The sequence below is a fragment of the Pyxicephalus adspersus genome, chromosome 2, assembly GCF_032062135.1.
Source record: "Pyxicephalus adspersus chromosome 2, UCB_Pads_2.0, whole genome shotgun sequence".
Classification (NCBI taxonomy): Eukaryota; Metazoa; Chordata; class Amphibia; order Anura; family Pyxicephalidae; genus Pyxicephalus; species Pyxicephalus adspersus.
The window spans coordinates 54952873-54973645 of NC_092859.1; the positions used below are offsets into that span (position 1 = coordinate 54952873).

Here is a 20773-nt window from a genome sequence, read left to right on the forward strand (position 1 = left end):
AATGTTTTCAATCTTGAAGCAATAAATCCAGTCTAAAGGGTCACCAGAAGGATTTAAAATAAATACATAAATAAATAAAACATAGCATTACACTACAATACAACAAATATGAACATCCAAATGACCCAAACAGATCAAAAGAAATAATAACCAATAAACACTTTTAAAGACTTTTATACACTTTTTATAATTTTACTTAGAGATGATGCTATCTACATTAATAGTATATTGTCCTAAATAGATTGCAGTACATTATTTACCATTTACAAAAAAAAAATGGTAAAAATTTACAAAGAATATCCAAGCATGCGTAAGTAAATGGAAAACAAATTGATTTTTTGCAACATGAAAAGAATCTTTTATTCTAATCCCTTAAATTATCATTTCTTCATCATCACTTCTGTCACAAATACCTTTTCAAGATAGGTGTAGCTCCATGTTTTTCCATCAGCAAATGATCGAGAAACGATTCTGCCCTGCTTGTCCATCTCAGTTCGTTCACTCATAGCTCCACGCTGAAGTCCAGACAAGCGCCCATTGTAGAAATAGGAAACATTGACAGGAGCTAGTCCACTGCTTGGAAGCCAGAGAAGTGGTCGTCCTAGTTGATCATAGACTATGCGGAGGGTGAACTTTCGGTGATCATCATATATTTTTTCAGTATGTGAATTCCTGTCAAAATCTATGGATAGTAAATTCCTCCCGTGGACCTGTGAGAAATTAGCAGGTAATACAGAGTTTAAGAAAAAATACTTCTGTTTTAAACACCATTTAATACCTATATATTTTTAATAAGGTTCTCATATCCAAGAAACAAGACCAGATTTACCTTTTCTTTGCTATTTGAACAGAGATTTTGAAACAAAAAACCTAGTATCTTGTATAAATAAATAATAAAATATAATAAAACAATTTTCAGTCAGCATAAAAGGGTTCAAAAATGACAAAATAGAAGTTGAAGTGACAATATCTGTATTAAAGGTATTTTCTGATTTTCTGAGATCTATGTTACTATAGAAAAACCCTTATACCGTTATCACTTGTGAACTATACTAGTTTATACAATATTCTTCTTTATGAGGTCAAAGCAATTAATAAATGACATTGTAATCTTAAAACATATACCTTGGAGAATAAAGTTTTATTTTTTTTAATTCATACTGGTTAAATAATTCCAATTTGCTAAGTTCAATATGGGTGACATGCTAATGATCTTAAGAGGAAGAGTTATGTTGACCATATGTTGCATGTTATGTTGCATACTTTGATATGCATTTTTTGCCACCTATCCATTATATCCATCGCTTCTTAAACTATAAAGTGAATTTTTTGCCTTGGCACAGGCAAGGGACAAATCCCTAAAAACAGGTAAACAGTAATCCACCCATCACAACTTAGTTCCAGTGTATGTAATTAACAGATTGCCATTTCTAAGCTAATGCTTTGGGCCTGATTATTAAAGATCTCCAAGGCTGGAGAGAATACACTTTCATTGGTGAAGCTGGGTGATCCAGCAAACCTGGAATGGATTTGGCCCAGGTTTTAAAACATTTGAAAGGTGGTTTGGACACATTTGAAAGAAAGGTGGTTTGGACACCATGTATAGTATATTATGGATAGAGTAGGCAGATGGTGATGTAGACCAAGTAGAGTAGAAAGTGCTGAAAAAGTAAATTGGCTGAAATTTCTGAACACAATGATTTGTTCCCTTGTTTTTCATTCTGTCCAACACCACATTTGCAAAGTAGGCATGGACAGAGTAGAAATAAATGAGTTTGCATTAAGTTGGGCAGAAACAGAACAAACAGTTCCAATGCCAAGTGGGCAGAATGGCCAGAAGTCAGAAGAGACAATGTAGGTTGGAGAATGAGCGAGGAATTTTAAATATTTAGTACACATACAATGGCATTCAATAACATTTTATATTTAAATTTTTAAATGTTACCATTTTATACCTAAAATGTTACATAGTTACATAGTAGGTCAGGTTGAAACAAGACAAAAGTCCATCAAGTTTAACCACAAATTAAATAATACGAAACTTTAACATCACAGCCTACTATTTTTTTTAATTGGGGTGGCTTTATTACTTACTGCATTAAGTTACTGTCAGGATTGCTAGATGATAATAAAGAAAAAAAAAGACTGAAACAAACTAATAAAATCCCCACAAATAAGGCCTGATATACTGTAATATATGCAGTTTTTGGTTTAAATAAACATAAAAAATAAAAGGGTTTCCTCAAATCTGCCAACTTTTACTTTTAGCAATCTACTTTTTTTTATAAATGGTTGAAATGCTAAAAATGTGTTGTGCAGCAATTTTTTATGAAACTGAATATTCCTGTCTGCACTCCCACACAAAATTTCAATGTTATACAGTCTGCAGTGACATTCTTAAATCAAAACATCAAAAGATAATCTGTTCTTACCTTCAGTACTAGACAAAGATCATACATTAAGCTTTTATATTTTGATACTACCTACCACTTTGCAATAAAATGTAACATTGATTTTTTGTGTCTTGGAATTGTCCTTCCATTGACACATTTAAATAAAGCTTCCTATAACAGTTCCATGTTATAAATAAAGCTTCCAATACATGTAGATCATTCAAGATCATCAAGAGAAATGTGTTGTTCATATTATGGTTTGATTTTGATATGTAAAAGAAAGAAGATACTCCAGTGCATAATCTTGTCATAATAATTTTATAGGAAACCTTCAAAAGTGTCCTATTTCCACAAAGCATATTATTGCTATAGAATTTGGATATTACTGTTTTTAAACTTCAAAACTACAGTCACCAAAAATCAAACACCTATGGGGGCATGGTATGAACAAAATTGAATATGCTGTTATTATTAACATATTTAAAAAGCCCACTATTACATTACAAGGTTCATTAAAACCTTAGCAATGGCTGGAGTTTGCCATGTCTTTGAATATAGCAATTAATTATATTATATGCACTAATAAAACCCCCATATTGTGGCATTTTTTAATGAGAGAATAGCTTAAAATTTACAACAATAGAGCTGCAGCCCATAGAAGCAAAATACATTTCACATTAATATATATATAAATATATATATATATATATTTTTTTTTTTTTTCTTTTTTCAAGAAACTAAAGAGAAAACCTTGGCAAGACCTTGGCAAAACTCTTGACAAGAACTTTTCTTATTTTCTTTTTTCAATGTTTTGTAAAGCAACCCATTTGTTGCTTGCATCCCTCTTCTACCACATAGAATCCAAGACTACTAGTTGCTCACAATTTACCCCACAGTAAAACTCACGCTGGTAAATGAATGGCTTCTGCCATCGTCCAGTGAAAGCAGAAAAGCACAAATTTAACTCAATTTTCACCTCTTGGGTTGCATACTGGCAACAGTAAACCTTAAAATCATGATTTAAAGTATACCTAAAGTCAATATATTTAAAGCATTTAGATGTAGAGAAAGGTAAAAACTAATTTAAAAGGAAAAACCCTTTTAACATAGTTGTTAGATCAAGATTTCCATTATTCTTGTTCTGGTAGGAAATCAAAATTATAAAGAATGAATCTAGTGGGTATACAGACCAACACACTTACAAGATTTAATTTCTCACAACTCTATCCAAAAAAAATAAAAAAAATAAAGTTTCCATTTTAGATAAACCCTAACTTTCTAATACATGTGTACGCCTATTGTTTTAATGGCAAAATGTTTGGCACAGAAATTAGACAGTCAGAAACCAATGAAAGTAATAATATATTCATCCATATAAAATACATGGGAAATCCACAGCAACAATGTATTATGAATTATCTCTTGAATTAGAAAGTCATTACTCCACATAAAATGCACATCTCTTTATTTTTAGCACTATTCCTTTTTCTGGAAAAGGAGTCATTAATTGACAGTGAAACAGTCAGTTTTTAATAGATTTATTAGACTCTTGCCACATGTCTGTTATCTTTATATGATACTCCATCAGGACTAGAACCGTTTTACTAATGCTTTTTTTATTTTTTGTTTTTTTGCTTTTTTATTCATTGTATCAATGTTGCTTAAAACATTTAGTGGAGGGCCCAAAACATTCACTGAGATTGTCATGGAAACTACACACATCAAAACAGAACAAATATGTATAAAAAAATATTCTTTTTCAGTACTGTGAAAAATGTAAACTACTAAATTGTTTTTAATTGCTCAGTATCCTGAGAATAACTTGTTGTTGACAAATCTTATTTACAGTACTTTGAAACCAATGTAGCTCAAATGAGATGCCTGCCAATAAGAGGTTAATCGCAGGGTACTGAGTCTTTCAAAATCTTCATGGATGTTTTGACCTGGAATGAAAACTGGAGAAAATGTCATTATAATCTGAATCCACCACAGCCCAATGCACTTTGAAGTAGGTTTTTGCTTTAAGTCATAACTCCTAGGCTAACAGTTTTTTTGTGAGTATCACAATAACAGAAAATTTGAGATGTCTTAGTAATAAAATATGCCATTCATTGCCTGTGTTTTTTTATGTGCAATAATATACAGAAAATCCTTTGAAATTATATGTTTGTGTAGTGCTTGCAGGGTAACCCATTTATATCGTATTTTAAATTTAATATTCAGACCACTCATTTTATCTCAAAGTGATTTTCATTTAAAAGAGTTAAACAGAGACGTAATTTTTCTAAAGGGAATTAACACTAAAGAATTACATTTTGAAGTCCTTTTAGATAAAGAAATGTTTCTGTTTGCATAAAGATGACACAAATAAATTTACCCTGTGGCAAGGTTATACTTGGAAGAGTTGTACATTTGACTGGTTAATTATCACAAGTACTTCTAATTATGTTTTAATAATCGGTGTCAATATTTTTCTGTTAGCTCTTCATTTTTTAAGCAATTGTAAATTGTTACTCTGGGCTCTGAGGGAAACTAATAAATTATTGCAAGTAATCAACTGCAAAGTCCAAAATCTATTCTCTTTTGCTAAAATCCCTTAGTTATCTAATAAGTAGTTTTGATCTATTTTTTATCTTTTCAACAGAGTGTATATTGGTTTTGCATATTTTTTGTCTCTATTCATTATGGTTAAGACGTATGGTTAGGATTTTAACATTTTTCATACTTTTTAAAGTAAGGTAAATATACAATATTGCATATTATTATTTAGATTTTTTTAGCCAACAGATGGTGCTGTAGACTACTTCTCACATATTGAATTGTTATCTCTTCCTTACAGCGTTTTGTTTGCAGAGATCAAAAGGCCAAGAATTTTTTTTTTCAAAAGAACTGTGATCACAGTATTTCTTTAATCAGATGGATCAGTCTAGGGTTTCAATTAGCCAAATTCAGCCTTGAGGCAGGCAGTTATTGAGAATGCTAATATAAATATAGCATTTTGTGTAGAAACTGTATCTCCAGTGATGGACAATGTCTAATAATAAGTGCCAAATGATTTCTTGTGAGGCAGTCATACAGATGCAAGGTTAAATGTTCAGTTTAATCTTGAGACACATTATAGGACTATTTCCTTCTAAGCTTAATGGCAGTCCAACACCATTTAGAAGAGTAATCAACAATAAGGCAATCGCTAAAAGTGAATAAACTAATGTTGAGTTGCCTTTACCCATACTTATCTTAGGTAAGTAGAGATCTGGTCCCAAGAGCATAGTAGATGATTGATAGGAGTTCCAGTCGCAGCTACCTAAGATACTTTATCCTTTTTCAACATTAGTGACCTACTTAGAGAGATCTTCTATTAGGAAAAATACTGCATGCAATTAAAAAGCGCACAGCTACCCCTGAGGAAGCCCACGATGGGCGAAATGCATAGGGTATTCAGGCTGCTTGCAACTTAAAATCAACTCCCCTCCTTTTCTTTTGCATTGGCTCTTAGCTGTCCTGCCATATATGATGACAATACATTATTGAGTAGGTGACCTATGTCTAGAATTATCTATATTGGTTGACAATTGGACCTGGGAAATTGAGGTTCTGATTAACCTCCTTGTATATTGGCGACTGTACTACTGTTCTTTTTGAAATCATATGAAATATACTTCATAACCCTTTCTGCTCATCTTTTTTCTCTTTTGTCTAGATTTTCAGGCTTGGCAAATATCCCATTCAAGGGAAACCTCACGCTATATATGTACACCACTCCATCATTGTCTCTTTCGCTCCTGCTCCATTGATGCAAGCAGCCTTTGTTTTTTAATACATTATTAAATAATATATAAAAACAACAATATAATTTAGAAACAAATATGACAATTCTTAACAACATCAAATCTGAAAGAACAATATTACTAATACAAAATTTAACTCTGTAAACAATAACAAACCCATTTTTGGTCTAGTACCCCAACAAGGCTACAGGTCCTGGAAAGGCAAGGTCTGCAAATTACCAACTTAATAACTCCCAGCAAGCATAACTATAATGGCCCCTCGCCGTTAACCAACCAAACTTTACCCAACCTTTAATTCTGTACACACTTAAAGAGGAACTAAAGCCAAAACTGCCTAAAACAAAAAATTTACTCACCTTCAATCCTGCAGGGCAGGTCTCTTCTGTTGGGTCCCGCGTCGTCCCAGCATCTGCCCGCGCGCTGCCATCTTCCTCTTCTTCTTCTTACATCACCCGACCCAGGTGAGATCAGGCGATGTAGGTTGGAAAAAAAAACTTGATCTCACTGCGCATGTGTGAGATTGGCAAAATTTTTTTCTACGAAAAGGCTCCTTCTGCATTTCAGGCATGCGTGGAAGGAGCACCCAAGAGCCTTCGGGGATGCCTGACATTGATACCCCGGGAGACTTTGTGCTCTAATTCATTCTCAATCGCCTAGAATTTTTACTTAACATAAAAGGGTTGTCTACCCTTTTAGGTAAAGTGAATTTTCTGAGTTTAGGTATGCTTTAAGGTGGACAACACAATGCTTCACCTTACCAAAAATAAACCTTGACCAAGACCCCAACCACTACAGCGCACATGCGAGAAACCTCACGCCTAATTGGCCCTCCACAAATGTAATGCTCTTTGCACCCCAACTTGCAAACCATGGAACCACAAGACCTTACCTATTCCATTGAGAAGGACACCATCTCTGCGTAAATAGCACCTGGTCTCCTCTTTCAGCTCCCGATGGCATGCCACAATACCCCCATCCTGAGTCACAAAATGACCCACCTCCTTATTAACTTTGATTCTCAGCTCATTGAGCCTCTCCACTAACCTGGCCCCACCCAAACAGGTCCTGCCCACAATATCCGACCAGACCACCACTATATTGGAGAAACTCCACCCTCAAAGTGGAAAGTCAATCTTCATGTCCCTAATCAAATACTGCATAGACTGAGAAAACGCCGTATCTCTGGTATCACCCTACCCCAAAGAATGCCTGGAATTCCAATCCATTGTGCAATCACCTCGTCCTTCAACAATCCTAGTTGACGTCCATCAGGCCTCACTTCTGCCTGTCTTACACACCACCATATGAAGGAGTGTCCGGCCATCCACATATGACATGCCTGTCCACCGATGAAACACAAAATGCAACCCTTGCACCATTCTGTCAAAGAAGGACTGAAAAAACAAAATCTCCTTGATTCCCAACTCCTAATATTTGCATCCACCAATCCCCATCTCACAGTTTCCATGGCTTCGTGGATCCTAAATGAATAGGAAAAGTACCTTTTGGAATCCTCTCCTTCATCCTTCAAACTCCTTCTAAAAACAGAAACGAAATAAAACCTTGACAATCACGACCCATCTGCGTGCCTCAACAGGGGTCCCTCCCCACGCGGCACAGCCTCATGAGCTCCCCTACCTCACCCTAAACAGTTCCACCTGAAAACTACAAGCCATCTGATTCATCTTGGACCTCCTGACTCACTAACTCACAACCTCCAAAAAAATTCCCTCTCATAGCCCTGCACACACATCAGCTCCAAAGCCAGATCAACTTTTCCAAGATCAAAGATTCAAGATCCAAGATTCCAAGAGCCAAATCAACCTGGTGCGTCCCCTACCCTCTAATCCTACCTGTAACCTTTTAGCACCTGCCTGACAACAAAATCTTTGGTCCAATCTCTCAAACCCTACAGCTTAAACCAGGAGGCCAGCTCTGCCAACTTCCTATTCAAGGACGCACCCAACACCCCTTTTTTTAAATTTCCAATACAGAACAGGTCAACCAATACAAAACTAAGCACCCTTCACAGTCCTTCACAGCTTGTACCCCTTCTACCTCTACACATAAATCGCCCCCACTCCTGCCAAACCTTTGTGTAGATGCCCTTGAAGAGCCCAACACAATCTGCCACAGCCTGTCTGGACAGGGGCAACTGAGCTGCCCTGCTTTCGGTGCCTGCACACAAAACTTGTCCCACTGAAAACGAGATAGTACATTGGGAATAACGTACAAACCTGGAATGTGTCTAGCAAAAATATACATGTCGAACTGGAGACAATGCAAGATTAAATAAAGATTAAAGGACACAGTCAACCTTTTGATGGCCTGCACCACTCCTAGACTTTCACATTGAAATCTCACCTTCTTGTTGGACAATTCCGGCTCACCAAATCCACTGCCAAGGACAATCGGAAACAATTCCAGCATCAATAGGTTCTGCAGTAGCCCTTCCTCCTCTCACTTCCTGGGCCAAGACCCCACGCACCACCTACCCCCAAAGTACACTCCAAAACCCCCAGCCCCCACCCCATCCGTGAACAGATTCAGATCCACACTATTCTCTGGCCCCTCCAACTACAGTTCTCAACCATTGAAGGTCTCCAAAAATATCTGCCAGAGCTCCAAGTTCTCTTTTATTTCCCAGCTTGATGACATGGGATGGCACTCTGCCCATCTGCATCCCTCTACAAGCAAAATTCAGTTTTCCAGGTACCTATTGTAGCTCCTGCAACCTAATCATCTTCTTCCTACAGGCCTCCCTAACCTCCACCTGATGTACAACAACTTGTCCTACGTCAGCTGGCTCTCCATTGCCACCGTATCCAACTCGATATCCAAGAAAACCAGTGACTTGGCCAGCCCCTCTGTCCTGTCCCTCGCTAACGACAACCCAAAACGCTGCACCACATGCGGCCCAATGAAGAGGAACTCATCCAAATAATGAAAGACAGATTCCACCCCAGCCACTGTTCTAACCACCTACTCCAAAAAGGTGCTACATTTGTGTACCTAAGTACCGTGTGCAGGATATGGAGCACCCCATGGGTGGCACCAGTCCACAAAGTAGAACTCCCACATGCATCCTAACAAATGAAGGCTCTCTAGATGCACAGGAAGTAAGCGAAAAGCAGACTCGTTGTCTGCCTTCTCCATCAGTGATCACGCCCCATCCTGCTGCATCAAACGACATGCAGGCCACCATTACAAAGGGCGGGGTCAATCCCATCATTCACCGAAGCCCCTGGAGAGAATGATAAATGATGGATCAGCCAAAACTTACCTGCCTACTTCTTAGGGACCAGGCCCAACGTAGAAACCAAGCCATCCAGCGGTGGGGAACAAAAAGAGCCACTTATCCTGCCCAGCCGAATCTCCTTGGCCAGTTTCTCCTTCACCATCCCCGGTCGACTAAGCGCCAACTTTAGGTTTTTCCGCTCCCGCCCCCAACCCCCCAAAAAAGCATCCTCTAACAACCTCATTGTCTCCACATCTGGATATCTATTTAAAAAAGGCTGCATGCTTTCTACCCCCACTGGCGTCATCTTTTTTTCCAGCAGTGTCTCTGGAAAACCAGGTGCAAACCAATGCAGGTCCCTGGAAAACCGTGCAAACCCAGCAACCAGAACACTCATACTTAAACCTACACCTACTACCAAATTTGCATACCCTTTCTTCTTTCCGGCCATTGATCCGCCTGCCTGTTTCCCGAGCAGCCCACTAACGCAAGCTCCTCCGCTGAAGGTGATTTCTCTCCAGCTGATTGCTGGCCTGAGTCTGACCAGGAGGGCCCACAAGTGGAAAACCTTTCTTGAGCTGGAATGTTCTAGATCCCCACATCCCCTTGCCCTTATACCCTTCCCTCTTTTTTGGCCCCTCCCCATGGCCCTGCCCTCTGACCAATCTCTTCTGACCTCACCTTGACCCCTACTACTACCACTTACACTTTTCCTGCCTGTCTCCTCTTTTCAGCCTGTCATGTCTGTTCTCCCCATATTTTTCTTGTCTTTTGCCTACCTTTATTCACTGTGCCAAACTCAAGTCACTAAAGGTGAATATGGTTCGTACCTGGTTTTTATGGTTTTATGCACACACTATGCTTTGAGGGTATTTTTGCCTCTAGTAATTTTCTTTTTGCAAGACGAGGAACAATATCAAATGCAAACTTTTAGGTATCTGTTATTTTTTGTATTGCTATTCAAAAACCTATTTAAGCTTTTTTTAATTAGCAATGCTCAGACATACAACATAGAAAACATTCTTTTATGTAACTTGTCAAGAGCAATAAAGGTTCTATATTTGTTAAAGAATGAAGTTTTTTACGTATTTACCTTTTTTTCATGGATGAGCTGCATCCACGTTTATTAAACCTTTAATTCACAAATTTATATTTAAAGAGCACTTGATGAAAATTCCATAAGAACTTTATATTTTGGATATTTTCCTAACAAGCTTTTATTTTGTACACTTTTTCTCCTTCAAAGAGTACAAAACGTGGAATAGGAGCACTTGTTTCCCCATGCCACAGAAAGATAATGAATTGTATTACTTTTCTGGAAACTATGATGAATAATTTAAATTCAGATAAAAATATGACCTCAACAGAAAATATGGAGCAGAATGGTTTATTAGAATACAATTTAAAAATAGAATTACATAGGACTTCTTTACAAATACAGTGCATTTGCCAATGTTGGCTAATGTCTGTGAAAGATAATAAACCATTTGATTATATGTGGTCGTGTGTGTGTGTGTCTTTTTATAAAAACTTCACCACTGCTGAAAGGTGAATATTTTAGTGGGTAAAGTACTACAAGCATATACCGAGGTAGTTCACAGTCAGATTTTATATGAAGACCTTTTTTAAAATGTGTACACCAGCAAACAAGAAAAAAAATAAATGGTTTAGTTTTTTCTGAAATACAAATGGCCTTTTGATTCCTGCCAACTTCCTCTGCACCCCTCATTCACCTTCTTGTGAATTTATTCATACATGTCCAGAGGTAGACACATAGGTACATAACATATTACAACCTGTACATTCTTCAGGTTAGGGTTTCCCTTTCTAACCCTGGTGAAAAAGGTAATGGCCCACAAATGCTTTTTGGTAAATTAAACCTTCAGTTTCAGAAAATGTCTAGATTGGAAAATTCCATACATGCTACACCTAACACATTAAAGGAATGCTTGAAAGAAACAATCATTGGAAAGGTGGGCTGTGTGGAAAACTCAACCAATATTTTATTACTATAAGGCAGATATTGCTACATTTATTCACCACTACCTGATCGACCACCTCCTTTTCAAAGAGCAATACTAATTATCAACTTGAAGATGTATGACCCACGGTGTAATTTTTTTTCCCCGGGGGGGGGGGCCTTGTCAGATTTTTCCTGCACACACTCTAGTTTATGGTTAGACTTTTTATCAGTTTTCATTGTTTGATAAAAAAAAAGAAAAGAGCAGCATTTTTTTGCAAGGGTAAACTATTTTAACCCAATCACACTCCTATATACACTTTTTTAAATGAATACATAACATTGTTTCCAAAGTAATTTCATTTTTTTTATATTTCTTTTATTTTTGTGATGATACAAACAATATTACAAATAGGGTTGGAAATTGACACAAACTTACACGCATCATACATTTAATGTCACAGATCCCCACAGAAGCAGAAGATCTGGCAACAGGATGTTTCCGCAACAAGGAGTTCTTTTTGGCTCTGCTCCCAGGTTCCAGTCTGTGTCTCCTGTTGCTGATTCTCCTGTGTACCGACCCCAACTTGACTTTTGATTACTCCTCATCACCGCCTGCCCTGACCTTTGGCTATTCTTGACTACTTCTGTTTGCTACCTGCCCTGAATTCTGGCTTGTCTGACCAAGCTCCTGTTACTCGTTCTGGCACCATGCTTTATCCCAGTGTGCCAAGGTGGGTCAATTGAAAGTATTCGATAAGTACACCACATGTTAATTGAAAGGATTGAATCATTATCTGCTTCATAAGTGTGGGTAGAGTGTTTATATAAGATTTCCAAAATTTGAAGACTCTCTCAACCCAAGGATCCTTATCTAAAGCAGTCTCTATCCTTTCTATTTCAAACACAAACAAAAGCTTTTCAAAGAAGGAGGGTTGGGGGTTATCCATTTATGTAGAATGGTTTTTTTGTGGCCAAAGATATGGATAGGAGTCTTTCAGTTTCCCTTGTGATACAGAAGCCCTGCAGGTCCGTAGCCCCCAAGATGGTGCATTCTGGAGAGAATAAGATGTAATTTACCAGATGAAAAAACTTATATCATGTAAATGTATACCAAACATGTTTAGTGTTTTAGCATAACCAAAGAAAATGGAAGAGGTTCACTTTGGGCATTTTGGGGAGACGGTGAGTCCAATTAGGAAAGCCCAATGGGGTGAAATGTAAGCATAATTGGAGATAGATGAGGGGGAAGGGTTATGGATAAATATAAGGTGTTTCTCATGTTACACACAAACATTTGATTGTACAGTACCAATTGTACAAACAAACAAAAATTTTTGACAAACAGCGCTGGTAAATGCAGCAATTGTTTAAAGAGCCTGTTGACCAATGCTAGAAGTCTGGCAAACAAACTAGGGAAGTTGGAAGCCTTAATGAATGAAAAGCATTATGACTTAGTTGTTATTGCTGAATCTTGGCTTTGTTCTTCACATGACTGGGCTGTCAATGTTCCTGGTTATACTCTCTTTCAGAATGAGTAAAACAAAAAGGTGGTGGTGTCTGTAAGTGAGAGGTGATCGGAAAGTGAATGGGAAAGCATGTGATGAGGTTGAGACATTATGGGTGGAGTTAAATATGGGGATGCATAATACACAGTTAAATATTGGAGCCTGCTTTAGGCCCCCCAAGGCTAGGGAAGAAATAGGGAATCAACCACTAGCACAGATACAAAAGTCTGCAAAATCTGGTAATGTTTTATTAATGGGAGATTTTAACTACCCTTAAATTGACTGAAGTAATGAAACTGCAGGTACAGCAAAATGGAGGAAATATATGAATTTATTAATTATTTATTTAGGATAATTTGATGGTACAGTGTATAGAAGACCCAACTAGAAATGATACTCTGCTGGACTTAGTTTTTTCTAACAATGCAGAGCTTATAACAAATGTGCATATAAAAGAGAATCTGTGTAGCAGTGACCATATTATGATTTCATTTAATGTAAGTTGTAAACAGGCAGCAAAAACAGGAAAGATAAAAACATTTAATTTTAACAGAGCAAATTTTATTAAGGGTGGCTCTCTGTGACATGGACTGCGAGAGAATATACAAAATAAAGAAAAGGCAGATTTATTAAACACTTTTCTAGCTCTGTGTACACAAAGGAAAATGGCAGAGATCAAGTCCAAATTGCTAATAGCAATTTCATTGCTTTAAATGAGCCACAATGGCTCAAAACTGATATGATTAAAAAATATTTGGACAAAATTAAGGTTGAAAAAACACCAGGACCCGATGGATAACATCCACGTGTCCTCAAAGGACTGAGCTCAGTTATTTCAAAGCCATTGTTTATATTTTTTTAGAAAGTCTTTAATCACTGGCATGGAACCAATGGATTGGCGTAAAACCAATGTGGTTCCTATCTTCATAAAGGGAGTAAAGTCATCAAGTAAATACAGACCGGTAAATTTACCTTCCATAATTGCAAAGGTCCTAGAGAGTTTGATAAAGAACCACATGAAGGAGATTCTGCTTGAAAATATTATAATAAGTGATAGTCAGCATGGATTCATGAAAGACCAGAGCTATCAATCACATGTACTCTCTTTTTTTGAGGAGGTAAGTCAGCAGGTAGACAGTGGAGTAGCAGTTGATATAGTGTACTTGGACTTTGCAAAAGCATTTGACACAGTACCCCACAGACGGTTAATTTGTAAATTACGGTCAATAGGTTTGGAGGAGTCAATCTGAAAATGGATAGAGAACTGGCCTAAAGACCAAATACAGAGACTATTTATGATTAATGTTTCATACTCTGAATGGTCCTAGGTTATTAGCGGTGTACCACAGGGTTCACTGTTAACGTTACTTTACTTACTGTTTAACATCTTTATAAATGATATAGAGTTTGGGATTAAAAGTACAATTTCTGTGTTTGCAGATGACACCAAACTATGTAATGGAATTGGGGCCATACAAGATCTTTATATTCTACAAGCAGACCTAGATGTATTGTTTGATTGGGCAGCCAAGTGGCAAATGACATTTATTATTGAGAAATTTAAAGTTATGCACTTGAGGCTAACAACATGCATGGTTCATACTATCTAGGGTGAATACATTTGGGGGAGTAAAAAACAGAAAAGGATCTGGGGGCTTTTGGGGGATCATAGACTTAATATTAGCATGCAATGCCAATCTGCAATATCTAAAGCTAGTAAAGTGCTTTGGATGGAGACATAATCTTGCCTCTGTACAAAACATTGGTCTGACCACATCTGGAATATGCAGTCCAGTTTTGGGCACCAGTTCACAAAAAAGACATTTAGGAATTGGAGAGAGTGCAGAGAAGGGCAACTTAATTAATAAAAGGAATGGTGTAGCTCAGCTGTGAGGAAAGATTGGCTAAACTAAATTATTCTCCCTTGAGAAGGGACGTTTAAAGGGGGATAGTATCACTTTGTATAAATATATAACTGGTCCATATAGAGAACTCTCTTCCCAATTATTCACTGAATTTCTATCACTGGATGATGCTTGTGTGTAAATGCTTGGGTTTTTAGTAAAATAAAGGATTTTTTTCACCTTTTCGGTCTTACTTGCATATAACTCTTTGTAATATTACACAGGAAGTACTAATGTACCCATATGCTTTTTCTTCTGGGATGAGAAATATGTCTACAACAATTAGGCTGGGGGAACTCTGTGTCCCAACTTTGGGACCCTACAACTTCGGGGGAAGTCATGGGGTCTAATATGGTACTTAAGGGGGGGGGGGTTCCTTGAATATTGGGATATTAAAGGGCACCTTACACATCCTTCTCTCAAGACATACAAGGCTGCCATTAACTTCCTGGGTGGTTCATTTCTGTCCAGATTAAAATGTCCAAAATTTATTAGTATGAGTATAATAAAGTCTGAAACACAAAATAAATTAAGATGCAGAGGACGCCGGCAGGAGGATATGAGAGGACGGAGATCACGAAGAAAGACGACGACGGACCAGGTAACGTAGTATTTATCATTGTTTTTTATTGTTTTAGCTACCCTGAGTGTGGCTCAGGGATACCGCTTTCAGCATTTTTTTTTACCCCGAGCCACACTCGGGGTTACCGCTGGGGAGGTAAAGGGGTTCTTCACATGTAGACAGGAAGGGCCTGATTTATTAAAGCTCTCCAAGGCTAGGGAGGATACACTTTCATCAGTGAACCTAGGCGATCCAAAAAACCTGGAATAGGTTTGATGCAGGATTAAAAACATTTGCCAGCAAATAGCAAATGACTTTACAAAATCCATTCCATGTTAGCTGGATCACCCAGCTTCACTGAAGAAAGTGTATCCTCTTTCGGTATTGGAGTGCTTTAATAAATCAGGGCCAAGAAGTACCTGTAAGGAGATTGCAGAACATGAGCACCATAGAGATGCAACAAGGGATCAAAATAAGCCTAATCAAGTATTTATAATAAAAATGTGCAAAATTCATAATACACAGTGCTTTTGTATGTATCATACTATGGCTTTTTAAAGATAGAAAATATTATTCCTAAAAAAATGTGTATTGATGTGTATTTGGTATTTGTGGTATGAAGTAATTTGTATTATCGCAAAGCATCACAATCGATAGTTGTGAATGTGTGTATCACTGACGTATGTTTAGTGCACATATAAGAAAACACACATAGTATGTTACAAACAATAAACGTCTGTTAATAATTTTCTCCAGAAATAAATATTTGAATTTGTGTTTGACTTTCTCTGATATGAGACCAATTTTGTGAAGGTCATACATGATCTGCATCAATAAAGCTTTGGAAAAAAAAGTTACTTCAAAGTTGCAAAGGGCCATCAAATCATATTTTACAGAAAATCAACCTGGAAAGGCTAGTTTCCTATGCAATAAAAGCTTCAAGTTCTGACACTGACTAAATTGTCTAGTTCTACTGCTATGCATTACCTGTAATATGCTATGAGACCATAAAACAGATACTAAAATTCAATAATGTGAAATGATTTGAAAGCTACATTCCATCCTACAAAGGTAGTACTTTGTGATCCTATATTAATATCCCCATGCTATTGTCATTTATATTGTTTTTCACATTATTGGAATTTATAGCCTCCCTGACTTTCTGTATTTATTCAATTCATTTCTGTGATGTATGCTAAATGTAAAAGTAAAATGCTCCAGGCTCTGTGCAGAAAATAGAACATTTTTCAGTTGTATCTGGTCAATAAGCATCTGTCAAATACTTGTCCAAATTCTTTTAATAAAAAGAGAACCGAAAATGTTTGTAGGAGAAAAATTGAGTTTTACCATTAGCTGCACAATGGTGAGTCAACACAGATAACACTTACTCGAAGTTTCCTCCCAAACACAGTCACTTTTCCTTTTGTTTGCTCTTTTCTCAGCCGCCATTCAATTGAATTCAACCCGTTTTCCATGGGCAAAGAAATATTCCGCCGTCCGATGGTAGGTGTTACTGTGCCAGCTAGAATATGAGGCTCACTGTGGAAACTGATCCCCATCCCATTGGCATACATGACTTTTAGGGTCCCATTACTGCATAACTGGTAACTGTTACGTACTTGATCTAGGAAGCAGAAAAATATTAGTTGTAGTCAGTATATGATAAAAAAATGTACATTTTTAGTAAAAAGACATTACAATCAAAACTAATATACCTGCTGACAAATTCAAGGTGAATTCAAACATAAAATAATTATTATATTAGTATAAATAATATACCCCTAGATCAGATAATACTGCCGGGTAAAAAATTGGATTTTTTATAATGAGTATCCTAATCCTGATCTGACTGTAAGATGTGACTCCGAACAGAAGATCAACCCATTTACACTTTAAGTTTGAAGAGACATCTAACAAACCCTTAATATATAGTTAAAGAGAACCTGTCCACTGCAATTTGTGCATGCTTGAAATTTTTGAGAAGGAAAGCCCCTTTTGCACATATTCAAGATCCGGTATCCGCAGATGGAGCAGCATATGCCTCCTGGTATATGTAACGTAGGTTCCCCAGAAGGTTCCGGGCTCCAGGCTTCCCATTGAGTCCAGGCTTCCATTCACCGTGGCAGCCAAGACGGAAGGGGAGGAACCACCCATTTAAAGTATTAAGTATGAAAAAAACATATTTTTGCCCTATATGAAATGGTTATCTACCCCTGATATATAGTAAAAAATGTGAGAGGCCCACTTTAAGGGCATATCATGCAAAACCAAATTGCTGTTACACTGTGCTGTGTGTACAAATCTGTACCATTCATAATGACAGGAAGCAAAAGAGTATGAATTTTTTTCTGCTCAATAAAGCAGAAAGAGCTCCATGACTAACAGAGAAATCAGTCTTCCCTCAAGGATCAAGGAGCGTGTTTTGCTTTATTAGGTAAGAACTGGTATTACCTTATCTTATTGATTTCTGTTAATCTTTGCTTTTTAAATGAACCCCATTGTTTGCGAAACCGCTTAATTTCATAAACAGTTGTCTTTTTTTCTTTTTACAAAATTCTGTACTAATATAATTCCACTTTGCATCTTAGTATTGTTCCTGTACATGTACTTGCACAAACAGTGGCTGCATGTCAATGGTCTGGATGGCTTCCTGATAGTGACAAGGATCAGGTTTGCTACTACACCTTGCAAAGGCATATTCCATCAAAGTGTATAGTCTTGGGTTTATATCTAATTTAAGCACCTGTCACAGAGACTGAGTTTTGACTTATTTCATGAATTTAATAAAATCATTATGACACCCCCCCCCCCTTATTTATGACAAAGGTGTAAACTTTCTTTTGGGATTTCCTATTTAGTTCCATCATACAGGTTCAATATAACTGACTGAAATCCCAAGTATTGCCTTTACTTTTTATAGTTTTTTTTTTCCTTGACAATTTTCTAAATAGAATTAAATAAACAGGAACAATCCTCTTTTGCTCAAAGAGCTCTTTTCTGAGCTGAGATCAGCAGAACAAAACAGATTAGTACAAGATCAATTGCTTATGTTTCCTTTATTCTTCGACATTTAGATATGTGCTCTAGGAGATAGCATGTAGAAACTAACATTTGAAAATGGGATCTACTGTGCTATTGCTAAAGCTTACAGACAATTCTATCTGATAATCACTGGTTTTCACAGGCCAGTGCATCAATATGAGTTCTTGGCTATCTTGTTGACTATCTTATTGTCTGTTTGAAATTTATGGTCATCTGCTTGCTGTCATCAGATGAAGCTGACATGCTCTTACTGAGAATCATTTCTACACCGCAGACATCAAGCAAGGCTATTGAGGACAATCTCAGCTAACAACACTGCTGCTACCTCAAAGAAATTCCAGCAAAGAGCATCATATTTAATTTACTGCATTCTTTCTTTACAATGCTGTGTGTGCTGGAGATAATGCCGCTAACATATGATGATAAGCTAGTAATACACTATGGGATTTGTTTGATAGTATAGATGAAAACCTTGAAGTGGTCAAACATTTAAATGATCTTCTAGTTATCATTTTGGTTGATTTATTTGCAGAATGTCAATCAAAAATAGTCAGGCAAGGCTTTATTTTGTTGATTGGTTAATCATTGTATTGAAATCAAAACCATTGTGTCACAATCACTATTCAATCAAGATTCACACAGTATAGTTATTAAACAGGAAATTCCATTAAGTTGAACTTTTGATTAGATAAAATGTTAAAATCAATTTAAAACACAGGTGATTATCAGACTAGTATTTCAGTACATCAAATCCTTGTAGTCATTCACGAAGCATTGATATGTGTGTTGATTGTTTTATTGATTGAAATAACACTGAGAGAAAATTGCATTGTGTAGGCCTAGAATATTGGTCCATCTCTCTGCAGCAGCAAAACATGAGTTGTAGAAAGTAGAGAAATTTACCTGGATTTAAAAAAAGACACACTTTCGCCTAATATGTGTTAGCAGAAGAGTGAGCCTTTTTAGATATAACTTCTAAATGTGACATGTTATGCATAAAATGATCATATACAAGTACTTCTGCCAAAGCATTTGTAATTCATTGTATGCAGTGCTTACACCACACAGAGAAGCCATGTTTGACATGGCAGTAGACCTGCTTTTTCTCCACTATTGCTAGGTATTATGTTTGCCTCCCCCAAACTTTTGTAGGACAATGAAAAAAGACTGATAACTCCTTTATCTATTGCTCTGCTCTCTCTACCTATCTGTATTTCCCTTGTTAGAGCACTGCTGGCTGACACCCCCAGAGTCCTGCCGTGGACATGGACTTGTCCAAAAAACGTCAGGCAAAGGAGGAGAAAGAGGAGACCCTCCTCCTGCTCCCCCTTCCCAGTTCACCGAGGACATGTCGGACGTGGTTGAGTGCCCCACCAACATGGCTTATGTCCCCAGCCTGTTCTAGCCAACCACAGACGACGAAGTGCTGTTCTGGGAGCTGGATGAGGAAGTGGAGGGAACAGCCCCCCTCCTGGTGTAAAATCATTATGGCTAAGATTTCAATCTTTTCCATCAATGTGAGGAGCAGAAAAGATGCATTCAGAAGGCAGACTGTACTTAGCTTCGTGGATACCCAACCGGGTGACATTATCATGTTGCAGGAATGCGCCCTCCCCCCTTCTAGGAGGTACTGTCACCTGTCCTCCCAGTGGACCCAGGGTCCCTCTTATTGGTCTTGGGGTGGCAATTGCAAGTCAGCAGGTGTAGCCATTCTGATCAGGGGTGGAGGTTTCAGACTTGACGCTGTGCATGATCTCGTCTGTGGCCGACTACTGGTCATAGACAGTTCATGGGCAGGAGAGCCCATTATCATCAAAGTGTACACCTCCCCTGAGAAGAATGAGCAACTGGACCTTTTCCAGACCCTGAGGACTCAACTCGCCACCACCAGAGCAGTATTAATGGGCGGTGATTTCAACTGCCCAATAGAGGAGAATGGGCGCAGTTCCTGCATCATGGCAAAGTTGGACATTACCCCCCACCTTCTAAAAAGGGATGGTGGCTGAAGCCTCCTTAAAGGACGTCGTGGGCTCTATTGAAAGTGGGTCAGTGAATTACTCCTGGTGCCGCCCCGATGGATCCGTCCGCTCAAGGATCGACTTCATTTTCACAGCGAGAGAGGTAAGGTGCAACAGCCACGCCATGGTCATGCCATGGACAAGAGGCTCTTCTCAAAGGTGAATGATTGGTGGGAGTTTGTGAAAGTTAAGATTTGCAGCTCCATTCAAGCAAGGAGACGTCAACAGGTGTGTGCTAGGAAGATAGAACTCAAACGACTGCAGTCCTTTCAGGATCTTTACCACCGTGGCTGGGACATTAGGTGAGAGCTGAAGGAGACCAAGAAGCCCTTGAAGGAGCACTTTGAGGAGTATTCCATT

The 20773-nt window shown here is 37.7% G+C and overlaps 1 protein-coding gene across 1 annotated transcript in view; it reads right to left on the minus strand.

The window, feature by feature from the left end:
• The window catches only part of TENM2 (teneurin transmembrane protein 2), a 1565317-nt gene that overhangs the window by 10318 nt on the left and 1534226 nt on the right, over positions 1 to 20773 (minus strand). The window contains exons 27-28 of the mRNA XM_072398985.1: positions 16742 to 16977; positions 414 to 710 (exon numbers count right to left, since the gene is read on the minus strand). Coding sequence (XP_072255086.1) covers positions 414 to 710; positions 16742 to 16977 — 533 coding nt within the window. The remainder of the gene's footprint in view (positions 1 to 413; positions 711 to 16741; positions 16978 to 20773) is intronic.